The sequence below is a fragment of the Sprattus sprattus genome, assembly GCF_963457725.1.
Source record: "Sprattus sprattus genome assembly, chromosome: 18".
Taxonomy (NCBI): Eukaryota; Metazoa; Chordata; class Actinopteri; order Clupeiformes; family Clupeidae; genus Sprattus; species Sprattus sprattus.
The window spans coordinates 30,403,420-30,416,916 of record NC_137916.1 but is presented as its reverse complement, the minus strand read 5'-3'; the positions used below and the strand labels follow the sequence as shown (position 1 = coordinate 30,416,916).

The 13,497-nt window shown below is 46.9% G+C and overlaps 1 protein-coding gene across 1 annotated transcript in view; it reads left to right on the top strand.

The window, feature by feature from the left end:
• Nucleotides 1–1,155: 1,155 nt before the first annotated feature.
• Nucleotides 1,156–13,497, top strand: part of cramp1 (cramped chromatin regulator homolog 1) — a 15,771-nt gene continuing 3,429 nt past the window's right edge. Inside the window, 17 exon segments of the mRNA XM_080856293.1 lie at nucleotides 1,156–1,288; nucleotides 1,667–2,037; nucleotides 3,184–3,386; nucleotides 3,599–3,752; nucleotides 4,312–4,395; nucleotides 4,659–4,707; nucleotides 4,887–4,972; nucleotides 5,628–5,751; nucleotides 5,881–5,962; nucleotides 6,515–7,241; nucleotides 7,323–7,603; nucleotides 8,343–8,520; nucleotides 10,420–10,589; nucleotides 11,430–11,501; nucleotides 11,672–11,753; nucleotides 12,056–12,163; nucleotides 12,468–12,640. Of these exon segments, the coding sequence (XP_080712419.1) occupies nucleotides 1,239–1,288; nucleotides 1,667–2,037; nucleotides 3,184–3,386; nucleotides 3,599–3,752; nucleotides 4,312–4,395; nucleotides 4,659–4,707; nucleotides 4,887–4,972; nucleotides 5,628–5,751; nucleotides 5,881–5,962; nucleotides 6,515–7,241; nucleotides 7,323–7,603; nucleotides 8,343–8,520; nucleotides 10,420–10,589; nucleotides 11,430–11,501; nucleotides 11,672–11,753; nucleotides 12,056–12,163; nucleotides 12,468–12,640 (2,994 nt within the window). The 5' untranslated portion in view covers nucleotides 1,156–1,238.

Sequence of the window (13,497 nt, the reverse complement as noted above, 5' to 3'; positions counted from 1 at the left end):
GTGTATGGGCTGATGGTGTAACAACACATTGATTATTCTGAGTTATTTATGCACATTTCGACTTTTCATCACTCTCTTGTAAACCTCTGTTTAAATCTTGCCATGCATTCCAGGAAGTCAGAAACGTTTTATGCTACATGCTTGTGTAGTCCTAGGTCGTATGTGTTTGCAATTGCATTTAGTTTAAGGAATAGATGAAGGCAAAAGTAAAGGTTTCATATTGACATCTGCGATGTTTAGTGTTACAAAGCTTAAGCTCAGAACAACAACATTAGTCCCGTAAGCCTAGACTTCCTTTTCTTGCAGAGATTGAAAAATTAGACCCCAGTCACATTATCCCTTGGTCGTACATCTAATTTGAACAAATTAATGTGGAGGTAGTATTCACTCTTTGTTCTAGTTCCTAGAGTTGCCAAATGTATGACTATGCTGTCATGCTGTCCAGTATTTTGGGGGGCTAAGAAAAGGCATACTATAGTTAAGTGTCCTATTCGGATGGGTACACTTGGTTGTGCAGTGGTAACATTTGCAATAGTAATACTTGTTCTTTCAGTGTTCATGTTCATACATTTAACTAAAGGACAAAGTCGTGGTGTATACATCTTAGTTATGTTAAAGGTTTCACTCACGTGGGAAGAAACAATTAGTTACTGCTACTGTGTTCAGGACTGTAAACATCATGTCAATAACCTATGTTGGGGAGTACAGAAGTTCAGTTTTCTAAATGCACCGTCATGTTTACTATAATGACAATACACTAGCACGTCTGAATTGGCTACATTTTAATATTTTGCATTTGTTTTTATATTGTAGTAAATCAACATGTTAATATCAAAACATCTATTCTTAAAGTGGTGATGACGTAGTAAGAACAACCAAAGTCCAGAGGCTCGGGTGTAGTGGCTTCAGAGCTTCAGCTCGTGTACGAAACTCGGAAAACACGCTTTTATCGCTTAGTCAACATCTAAACCCTTTGGTGAATATCTGTAGAATAGGCACAATCCTATTAGCTTCGATTCATTTTAAGTGATTTTATGTAACATCTTTGTGATAGTAGTAAAAGTACGGAGTTGTTGAGGTAGAGTTGCTGTTGCTAAGATAGCTAACAGTTGGAGCTGCGCAGAGTTGTATCCCCTGTTGGAACAGGAGTGAGAAGAGGACGAGTAGCTGCTTGACCCCTTTCATGCTGTGAATATGTTAAATTTCGTCAACTTTTGGTCTCCAAAATCTTCGGACTTATGGTGAAGAGAAAGAAGACGTCGTCAGCTGTCGACGAGCTGGAAAATGGGTAAAATTGCTCGAAAAACAAGCACTTTAATTAAAGGTCGAATGCAGCGAAAGATTTTCGTTGTCGATTGTCGTTTCTACTGGGCGCTAAAGTGTAGGCGCTCGCTTTTAAATTTCGTAATAAAATCGCCGATCGTGCAAGGCAAACAGGTGATCAATGTATTAAGGAATTTGGATTGATTTCAGATTTCGATTTTTGATTAGAATAAGAAATAAACAAGTGAATATTTTTTGGGTTGTTTCGTCGGGACGGCGAGAGGGGATTTGAAACAAACAGTGGCGGCCATGTTGAGTGAGAGGGAATGTCGCCTTTCTAAGTTGATCGTTATTTTGTTTTATCCTAAATGTTGAAAAAACGTCTGTGATTGTGTTTTGTCAGGATGACAGTGGGCCAAGGGGATGTATCCGGGGGTGAGGGGCCAAAGAAACCTGCCCGCAAACTGGAGGGTTGCGATGAGGAGGAGAGCGGAGATCAGGCGAGCGAGGAGACGAGTACAAAGAGAGACGAAGAGGAAATTCTTAATCCATCAACTGCGGCCAGCTCCAGTTTGACTCTGAGTCTTCCCACTTCCACACCGAGCCCGTCCGGACCGCCAGAGAACTTACAGTCCAATAGTTCGCCTCCTCCCGTCCCACAGAACCAGGATCAGCATCATTTTCTCCGTTCCAGTGTGCGACCTCCGAGCAAGCGGCTCCGGAAGGACCCAGTTGCCCCTGCGCTGAACGGGCACGGCGGGGCGAAAGCGAAAGGTGAGTTCCGAAAGGCACGAGAGTATGGTCACCTGCCGACCCTGTAAATATGTTGTTGCTGGCATGCATGCATGGAAGTTGATTGATTTTAAGGCATAGGAAATGGTTTCGCTACTTGTGAGTATTTAGCATGTTTACGTCCTTCTGTGAGAGTCCGAGTATTGGAGATAGTATGTAGGGTAGTTCGGTCGACGGGATGCGCTGCTAGGAGTAGCCTGTACATCGTCTTATTACGCACAGCTTAATGGACTGTGATGAAAACAATGTTGGACGTTCTTCCCCTTCAATTTAATTGTCACAGTAGCTATGAAACACTGTTAACTATTCGCCTGTCCTGGTAACTTGACACTTTTGAGTTCGATACATTTACATGATGGCTGAATTGTTATGGGCAGAGGTCTTGATTGACCTCGGATACACCACTTCCAAAACTGAATATTGAAAGTCGTGTGGCTTTGAGCCTTTTCCTTAGTTAAAGTTGTAGAGTGGAGTGGAGAGAGTGCAGTTGCAGTTATTGACAGAATGCTGGTGTTTTGCTTGTAGTTGTTGTGGTGTCTATATGTGTCTCTCATTTGTGTGTATGGGATTAGCATTGGGTAGAGGGCATGGTTGGGGGTCACATTGGTCTTAACCATGAGATCCTGGCAGGAATTGTTGTGGTGCATTGTGGGGGAACTTTGAGAGAGTGAGGGACATTGGCTCGCTCACCTAGCCTCATGCTGCATTTGGACCGCTACATTGAGCAGCAGGTCTGGAACGCCTCTGAACCACTCTACACACTTTTAGGAACAGCGCATTCAGCCAGAAACTGTTGCCAACACACACACATACCCATACTCTAAAATACGCTACATTCATGCACACCGTCTTACAACATGTGTGTCATGTAGATGCATGTATGCGATACAAACTAGTGCAACACAGGGAGCCCTGACAGACGCTGGGAGTGCACGTGCATGTTGGAAGGAGACGTGCTAGTCCTGCAAGACCTGCAAGTCTCTGCCAGTGAAATGTGTGATTCTAATGCAGTATCAGGGTTCTAGCGCCATCTAAGAGAAAGGCAATAACAGGTAGCCATGATCTGATAAGAGTTAACCCCGACTAAAATGCTCACCTGTTACTTCTTTCTGTCTCATTCTCTTCCAGGGGCAGAGGCAGGGCCGGCGTTGTGTGCGTCGACCACAGCGGGCCCCGTAGGAGGATCAGGGGCCGGGGGCGGCGCTCGGTCGGGCCCGCGAGGCCAGGGCTCTGGAGGGACGGAGGAGGGCGGTAGCCAGAAGCGCACCCGCAGACAGTGGGAGTCGTGGAGCACCGAAGACAAGAACAGTTTCTTCGAGGGCCTTTATGAGGTATTGGTCATGAAACGACCTCCCTTAAAAAGTGCAGTTGTCAGTTTTTAAATGCAATCTGGTTAGGGTGATTTGTGGTGATTTTGTCTTTCGTCAGGACACACCTGCCACCTTTTAAACAGCCACAGCACTGGAAGTGATGTCTTCCCTTCAGTTGTCACATGCCCTCTTGTCTTATTGTGTCTTTTGTGCTTGTGTCCACTTCTCCATAGCATGGGAAGGACTTTGAAGCCATTCAGAACAACATAGCACTGAAGTACAAAAAGAAAGGGAAGCCAACCAGCATGGTGAAGAACAAGGAGCAGGTTCGCCATTTTTACTACCGCACCTGGCACAAGATCTCCAAGCATATCGACTTCAACAATGGTGAGTGTTGCACATCACACTATTGCACGTGTATACACACTGCTTTTTCACACAGACCCAAGAGCAACACTTAACAATACCTGTACCGGAATAGCAGCTGACTCCCATTAGGTTTCCAAAAGGTCTGGATCAGTGCCAAGCATAGATTTAACAAGTGCAAAAGCCTGAGACGTCTCGAAGGTTTCTGTAATTTTCTTTGCCATACACTCTCGAAGCAGACTGTTAAATTCATTCAGTGTACGTGCCACGTTCTGGTTTCCCCGCATTCGGCATACAAATTATATGTATGTGATAATTGCATTGTTAAAAAGGCACACTCATAATGCTTGCAGTTAATTTTCCCTCACATCTGAAATAATTAAAGATAGACTAGATTAGTGTGTGCATATGCAAGCGTAAACATGTTTTGATAAAGGCAAATTCGCGGTATCATTGCTTTTCTTGCACTATACACCAAACAATATCAACTGTACAAAAAAGTTTTTTTTTTTTATAAGGAGACTTAAAGCCCCCAAAATGTAAACAAACTCACCTTTTCTCTCCTGTCTCTCTTCCTCAGCGTACTCTCGTGTGCTTAAGAAGTCTTCTCAGGAGCTCTACGGCCTCATCTGCTACGCCGAGCTAAGGAAGAAAGTTGGAGGCTGTAAGTCTTCCTGCTCTGACCACTGCCTTTACTATGTTGTGAGATAGTGTGTGATAGTCTCTTTGTGTGTGTGTGTGTGTGTGTGTGTGTGTGTGTGTGTGTGTGTGTGTGTGTGTGTGTGTACATGCGGATAGATGTATGATGTAAGTGATTTGTGGCTGCAAGTGATACTTGTATTGCCTTGCTGGTGGATGGTTTGGAAGCACATTGCTTAGTGGTTCCAGTAAATCTGCTTAATAACTGCACTTCTTTTTTCCTGCTAGTGATGGACGATAAGAATGTTGTGAAACTGAACGAACTCATTCAGCAGGGGTGAGTCACTGGCTTCCCCCATGTGTTTGTGAATGGATGCCAAGTGTTGGCACTGTTTTGACAAGTTATGCATTAGTTTATGCGTCTTACTTTAGAGTGTAACAGTAACTTATATTGTTATATTATCTTGACTTATAATTACAAATGTATGCTTACGTTGCGTTTCTAAATGTTTGTAGAGCCACCACGGTGCGTTCCAAAGGCAGAAACCTGCGGATCAAGGCCCCAATGTGCAGAGCCCTCAAGAAACTGTGTGACCCGGATGGTGAGTGAACTGGTGGAATAGAAGTGTGTGTGCATGTGTTTGTGCGTCAGTGTGTGCGTGTGTGTGTGCGTGTGTGTGTGCGTGTGTGTGTGCGTGTGTGTGTGTGTGTGACCCAGATGGTGAGTGAACTGGTGGAATAGAAGTGAAAAGTCAAAAAAGTCAAAGTAGCTTTATTGTCAATTACTTCACATGTCAAGACATACAAAGTGATCGATAGAACGTTTCCCACTCTCCCACGGTGAAACATATAAAGTGCACAGGCACAACAGATTTCCTAGTACTAAGTAGAACATACAGACAACACATTACATGACACTAAGTAGAACATACAGATAAACGTACAGCAGCATATGTTTTTCTAAAAAAAAAGTGAGGTTATGGTGTGCATGTAATGGGTGGAGGTTGAGCACATTTGAGCAGTCATGCCAGCTGAAGAGAGAGACAGATGAAGAGTGAGAAAGCAGAGGGATGATGGAGGAAGAGTTTGTTGTTGAGGGGGTGTGCTGATTGAGGCCATGGCACTACTCCAGTGTGTGGGAGGGGTGAGAGGGGTTTCTATAGCAACAGGATGTAGGAGGTGATGCTGAATGTGGACAGGCTGGGGGAGGTAAAGATTTGTTTTCTTTCTTTCTTTCTCTCTCTCTTTCTCCGTTAGGAGTGAGTGATGAAGAGGACCAGAAGCCTGTCCGGTTACCGCTGAAGGTTGCCGTGGAGCTACAGCCGCGTAGCAACCACTCCTGGACCCGTGTTCAGAGCCTGGCCCACAATCCCCGCCTCCGGTCAGTTCCCATTGGCCCTAGTGCACCTTATCCTGTCGGACTCAACCAATCAGCGGTTGTTTTCCCTGTGACTTGTCATGTTGACCAGGCTCTGACTGGACCTGATTGGTTGTCTGATGTGTTTTGCAGGATGGTCGTGGAGCTCCACAGGAAGGTGTCCAGTCTGATTGAGTTCCTGAAGCAGAAGTGGGCCGTGCAGGACCAGCGAATCGTATCCTTTTGTCACAGCCAGGTGGCATCAACCCAATATAAGAGAGACAGACAAATCAAGTCAAGTCAAGTCTTTTATTGTCAGATGCACAGAACAACAGAGTCGGACTGGGCACTGAAATTCTTAGGACAGGACACCGTACCACACTACCATAACATAACAAGATATAGCATAACATATAAGTACTCCACATGATATAACATAACATAACAGTACTAAACATAATATATACCTATGAAAGACAAATAATAGTAGACCTACTAGATAGACAATAAATATGCAATATAGATACTAAACATAAATACACATACTAAACAGATACACATACCTACATGTCTTACACTAACAAACTTGAATCCACTTTACTGAAAGGTATTTGAACTTGGGCGGCTTGTCCATCCAGTTGAGTTCCTTACAACCTTTTTCTTTTTAAAAACAATGTCATATTTTCATAGCTGCTTGTATCTGAATCAGTCAGTGGTGTAATGGGAGGTTGCATGAATCATTATCTGCACATCAGTATGGTGTCTGTCTTTAACGGCTGCTGCTCAGCGGAAGAGTCTAGAAGAACGGGAAGCCCTGGAGGGCGCCCCTAAGAAGGCGGAGTCTGAGGAGCTCCTCCTCTTCCCGGCCGAGAGCAGCACGGTGACGGCTCTGCCGGGCGTGGCGCGCGTGGTGCACTCCAAAGCCTCGTGCACGGTGCACTGGCAGGAGACCGGGAAGAGCCGCCCGGGGTCCCGAGACCTGCCCACCGCCCACATCCTGGGCATCCAGCCGGGGGGCAGGGGGGTGGGGCGCCCTGGGAAGGCTGCAGCGCCCCCTGCTGCTGTGAAGGCAGAAGGACAGCAGAGCCAGGAGGGGACGGACGGTGGCCCAGCAGGAGCAGCAGCGGCAGCGGCAGCGGCAGCGGCAGCAGCGAGTGCAGGAGAGAATGCTAGTGCTAATGCTAACGCTAACCCAACGCAAGGCTCCACTATAGCGTCTGTTCCCCATCCTGTGACCTCCACCTGCGCGGCCAGCCCCCCGTCCCTCCCAGCAGAGCAGAGCGTTGGAAAGGGACCGGCCGAGACCGGGACGGAGGGGGCTGTGCAGGGGGACACGGACGGCATGGAGATAATCGCCCTAGCGGAGAGAGACTGCGCTCCTGCCGAGCAAAACAAGGAGGAGGCCATGGCAGCAGGCGTAGTGTCTCCCGACCACGCTCCTGCTCCACCTCCACCTCCACCTGCCGTGTTACCAGACACCTCCACTAGGGCAGATGCGGACAGCGGCGGCGGCGGTGTTGTTGTTGTTGTTGTTGGTGGTGCTGCTGCTGCTGGTGGTGGTAGTAGTGGTGGCAGCAGCAGTGGTGGTGCTGCTGGTGGTGGTAGTAGTGGTGGCAGTAGCAGTGGCACTGCCAGCGTTGTGCCAACGGGCCGCTCTCCGGAGAGGATCCGCGAGGAGGGCTGGAGCGTGCAGGAGGCAGAGAACGTGACGCTGGCGGAGCTCTACCTCATGCTGGGCAAGCCGGGCAAGCTGCAGCTGGAGTACGAGTGGCAGGCCAGGCCCACGCCGCCCCCCGCCTCCTCCATCCCGCCCAACACACACAACGTGCTGCGCTGCCTCCTGCGCCTCGTGGCCTCCGAGGTCAACCCCAAACCGGTGAGTGTGTGTGTGTGACCCTTCACCTACGACCTCCAACGGAAGCACATTTGGATGATGTAATGTGCGGTGCACAGTGGATGTCAACGCCATAGATTTGACCCTAAACTCCATGCACTCAGACCCTGTAAAGATTTAAGGAATTAGCTTAGCATACTGCTCCTAGTTTCACCATCGCTCTGAATACGCCCGTCGCGTATGTTTTAGGGGTTTGTTTGTTTCAAGAACAGCATGACTAAAAGTTTCATTTTGATTACAATGACATGATGTAATTGTCTTATGGCATTTGATTGAGAGGACAACTCTGCCAACTCTCTCTTTGACCTCTGACCTTTGCTCTAGCCCAATCTGATCAATGTTAACGCAGTTGCTAAGTCATGCATTTCTTTGTGTGTGTGCGTGTCTGCGTGTGTGCGTGTGTCTGTGTGTCTGTGTGTCTGTGTGTGTGTGTGTGTGTGTGTGTGTGTGTGTGTGTGTATGTGTCTCTGTGTCTGTGTCTGTGTGTGTGTGTGTTTGTCTCTGTGTGTGTGTGTGTGTGTGTGTGTGCGTGTGTCTGTGTGTCTGTGTGTGTGTGTGTGTGTGTGTGTGTGTGTGTGTGTGTGTATGTGTCTCTGTGTCTGTGTCTGTGTGTGTGTGTGTTTGTCTCTGTGTGTGTGTGTGTGTGTGTGTGTGTGTGTGTGTGTGTGTGTGCGCGTGTGTGCGCGTGTGTGCGTGTGTGTGTGTGTGTGTGTGTCGCTAGGCTCCGGAGCTGTGTACAGTGGGTACATCCCCAGTGAAGCCCACTCAGGAGGAGCAGGCTCAGTCCCTGACGCCCCCAGGCAAAGCCCCCGCGGGAGCCCTGCGCTCTCCCACCTGTGGACGCCAGCAGAGCACAACACGCAACAACAAGCTGCTGCTGCCTAACGCAGTCACCACAGGTAATAATAATAATAATTCATTTTATTTGTTGAGCACTCTTCATTCATGGCAGAATCTCAGAGTGCTCAAAAACAGCTCTCAGCAAAAGCACAGTTTAAGAAAAATTATACGTTTTTAAAAAGTAGGAAATGCTTTTCTGAATAAAAAAGTTTTTAGGCCAGTCTTAAAACAGTCCAGTGTCTGTGTTGCCCTTAAATGGTCCGGGAGGCTGTTCCACAGTCGCGGGGCTGCAGCGGAGAAGGCCTTGGTACACACACATTATTGTCTCACAAACATTTATGTGTTAACACACACACACACACACACACACACACACACACACACACACACACACACGCAACACTCTCGCATTTATGTCTCACACACACACACAAACACACACACACACATTACAGTTCACAAACATGTACTTGTTCACACACCTATCCAACACTATCACATATATGTTGCAGTCACACACACACACACACACACACACAGAGTATCACATGGGTACAAACATTTTCAGAAACATGCACGTGTGCACAAACACAACATGAAGGCCTATCATAGGCACATACTCACTCCCATAGATAAGAAAGGGTTAAAGAGTGTGTGTGTGTGTGTGTGTGTGTGTGTGTGTGTGTTGGTTTACTTGCCTATCATAGGCACATACTCACTCACATAGATAAGCCACTGCGTCCACTGCAGCGCAGTGTGTGTATTTGGCACTGTCATATCTGTAAACACACACTCCCAGATAAACTACTGGTGCAGTTGCTGGCGTAAGGTGGTTGTGGAGGTGCGTGAAAAACGTTTGGTTGCCATGACCACGGGGCTCCCACACTACTCTAGCAGCAGAGCCTTCTGTAGTCCATCACGTAGTTCTACACTCTGCTTACATGCAATGATCATTGCAGCATAGTACGGAATAAACACCATCAACAGCTTTGGTATCACTGCATTACCAGTTTTTGAGAGTAGATACATGATCACTGCAGCGTAGTACGGAATAAACACCATTATCTCCCTCTGGAACGAAATACTGTTTTCTGATTGGCTAATGGGGTGTACAATAAGTTCGTATAGATGGACACCTTGGACGTAGTCCCAGTAGAAAACTTAAATCGCCGTTCCATATCAATGCTCTTGAATGGTTACCATTGACAACCAACGTAACGGTTTTTTTTCTCGGGAGCACTAGGCTTCAAATCAAGAATTCATCAGGTTATTATGCATATTAAGTTTCCTAAAGATAAGGGATCTTCGCTGCGCCTCGTGGCGTTCTTTGCCCCGCAGCGTCCATTATCTTTGTAGAACTGGACAGCTCGTCGGCCGTTATCCCTTACTTAACAGCTTTGGTATCACTGCATTTGCAGTGCGAGATTCTACTACCAGTTTTTGAGAGTAAATACATGAGCATTCCACTGCATTATAAGGAGCACAATGGAAGTTTAGAGTGTCACAGAGTTCCATCATGGAATTAGACTGCTGGTAGTCTGGCTGTGTGGGCTTGTTTTGACTGACTGTACAAGTCTTCAGATCTGCTGTTGCTACTGAACAGCCTGTTGGTTGAAATGCACAGTGTGGCTAAAAAGCTAACCTGCTGCCCTTCCCATGCACTCGTGCATGTGGAGGTTATGGATCTCAATGCAAAGCAATATTATCAAATGGTTACTGTGTGTAATCATCTGGTAATCAGTGGTATGTAATATTATCAAATGGTTACTGTGTGTAAGCCTCTGGTGATCCTCTGGTAATCAGTGGTATGTAATATTATCAAATGGTTACTGTGTGTAAGCCTCTGGTGATCCTCTGGTAATCAGTGGTATGTAATATTATCAAATGGTTACTGTGTGTAAGCCTCTGGTAATCATCTGGTGTGTGTGTCCTCTGCCCTCTTCCATCCATCCGGTCAGGAGGGAGAAACCTGCCCCGCTCTCTGCTGGTGTCCGGGGGGGCTGATGGCGACGGGGGCGTGTTCGCCGTGCCCACCATGCTGCCCCCCAACAGCTCCCGCCTCTCACGCATGTTCTCCCCCAACAAGGAGGCCGAGCTGGCCTTCAGACAGCAGCTGGACTCCATCAGCGTGAGTGAACACGCTCACTCACACACACACACACACACACACACACACACATTCTCTCTCTCTCTCTCACACACACACACACACACACACACACACACACACACAGTGGACTCCATCAGTGTGAGTGGGACATAATACACACATAAACACGCTCACACACTCTCAGTCTCCAATATCACACACAGAAACACGCTCACACAATCTCAGTCTCCAATATCACACACACAAACATTCAATGAGTGTGTGTTCATTCTCACACACATGCTGATGGGTACAGACATGGGTCTGTATGACTATGGATAATCATATGGAAAAATGTACACGCACGCACACATCCTATACTGTCTGATGTTAGTTCATAGCAATATTTATAATCTCAATGAAAAACAGACACAACGCAGATTTTCTTCCTTTTATTTCAATGAGGAGAGATTGTTCTCATGCCATAGGATGTTCTCTGGCTCTGGTAATAAATGCGTTCATTCTCACACACATGCTGACGAGTACAGGCATGGTCTGTATGAATATGGATACATTTATATGCACGCACACATCATATACTGTTTGATGTTAGTTCATAGCACTATTTATAATCTCGATGAAAAACAGACACATCACTGATTTTATTTCCATGAGGAGAGATTGTTCTGAAGTCATAGGATGTTCTCTGGCTCTGGGAATAAATGCTTCCTAATCCTGAAGGCAGCGGGGGATCTGACTCAAGGTTGACTCACACTGCCACCATCTTGCTCCGAGGTTCAGAACAGCCATTTTACCAAATGAGGTTCATGCTAAACTCACACACTCACACACACACTTCCTTCCTTGTGTTTCTTCCAGTCTGACTTTTTGCTCCCGAAGCAGAGGAAGCTGGGAAGGAGTCGTCCCCTGAGGAAGCCTCTGGTCGTCCAGGTGAGATGGTGTGGCGGAGTGCGTGTGTGCTTTCCTCTACTCTCCCGGCTACACTTCATGGTTATATGTCCAAGAGTGATCTTCCTGTGAAACCTGTGTGCTAGATTAGTGTGCTAGGGTGGATGCATAGTCGTGCTCTGGTTCCTAAAATCCTCCTTCTGCTGTTCCAGAGAACATTGGTGCCGCGGACAACTGGCGACACGTCACAGCACGTCTGCTCCTTTTCCATACTGTCCAACTCCTCAGCCACAGGTGACTCTTGCCACCACAAACAAACACTCAAACAAACACTCAACCAGTCATCCTCTTCACACACACACACACACACACACACACACACACACACCCACCTACACACTCAACCAAACACTCAACCAGTCATCCTCCCAGAAGTAAAAACACTAGCAAATACTTCATACAGAGAAATACAGTGAGAGCTGAAATTAGGAGATGGACTGAAGCTGTGTGTGTGTGTCTGTGTGTGTGTCTGTGTCTGTGTCTGTGTCTGTGTCTGTGTGTGTGTGTGTGTGTGTGTGTGTGTGTCTCTGTTCCAGGAACCGGCTCCTTCCGGCCGATTCAGGCCCGTGTACCTCTAGCGCGTCCTCTCGTTACCAAGACCACCGCCAGCACACCAAGCCCTTCGTCCTCCACTGAACTATCCAGTAAGATGATCTCTCCAACAGGATGGAAACATTTGGGAACTTTTCTCCATGGATAGCTTGATATTACACTACAATCACACAACCAACACCTCTTCAACTAGGAAGGGTAGTCACTACCCCAAAGGGAGATTTTGCATGTTTGAAAAACCAGTTATTGTCTTGGATGTAACGTCCCCAAGCTTGAGTTAAGCAATACATTGAACCATGTCATATGTTTAAAGCTTGTAACATACAGGATTCGGTTTATTATGGAATAGAAATGAAACCGAAATGGAAGTCAACGTCTGCATTCCCTTTGGTGCAGGTGCGATCGACCTGGCGGCCAAGTCTGCAGGCATCATTCCAGGCAGCCCCCGTGGAGAGATGGAAGCCCCCGCCGCAGAGGACCATCTCCTGGGTCCGGAGAGAGACATGCCCCTGACGCCGCCCCATCCCCAGCCCCAGCCCCAGACAGGCATCCTCCAGGAACAAGCAGAGGTGACATGCATGGTTTTATCGCCTGGTTAAGCTTTGAAAAAAAAAAAAAAAAAAAGTGTCTGCTAAGTGTAAATGCAAGCCTTCCCAGTAAATGTGTTTCCTTTATTGGTAAGGACTGAAGGAAATGTGTCAGATGTTACAGGGAAATGTGTTAGATGCAGGTGTCGGAGCTTGTGTCAGCCATCAGATGCTACCATTGCCTTTTAACTTGGTGTGCTGTCAGGGAGACACAGGTGTGGTTGTCATGGAGACACAGGTGTTGTTGTGAGTTTCAGCGTCGAGCCCCTCAGGTCGGTCTCATTTTGTATTCTTTTGATGGCCGCTGTAGCGGAGGAACCAGCGCGTCGAGTTGTTATGCGTTTGAAGTCCCACAAGGCAGCGAAAAGGCAGAATGCTTTTTATTTGTTACCTTCAAAATACATGCAAGAGAAGTGAGCAAAGCGAAGTTCGGTGTTCCATTCTTCTTTTAATTTGAGCAGAGACGGTGACGTCGACTAGGGAATTGGGCGCGGCAGGCAAAAAAGGTGGGAGTGTAATCCTATGAGGAGCACATTTTGCCAGCAGTGACCAATCAGATTGTTTGTTGTCATCTTCGATGGTTTGAAATTTGCAGGACAATGGCGTTATTGGGTAGTTTAATTTGCTTGGAGGTCATTTCATCAGAACAGCTTAGATGGCTGTTGTTCCCTGGTACATTAGATATTTTATCCTAGGTTTTCATTGACAGAATGACTGTTCGGATATAAAGACAAGTGACTAGCTAGCTAACTAGATTGCTAGTTTCGTTTGTTACACCAGTACTGCATGGCACGTGAGAGCGTTTTTGTTTGCCTGTATGTGTTTTTAGCGTTAGTGTG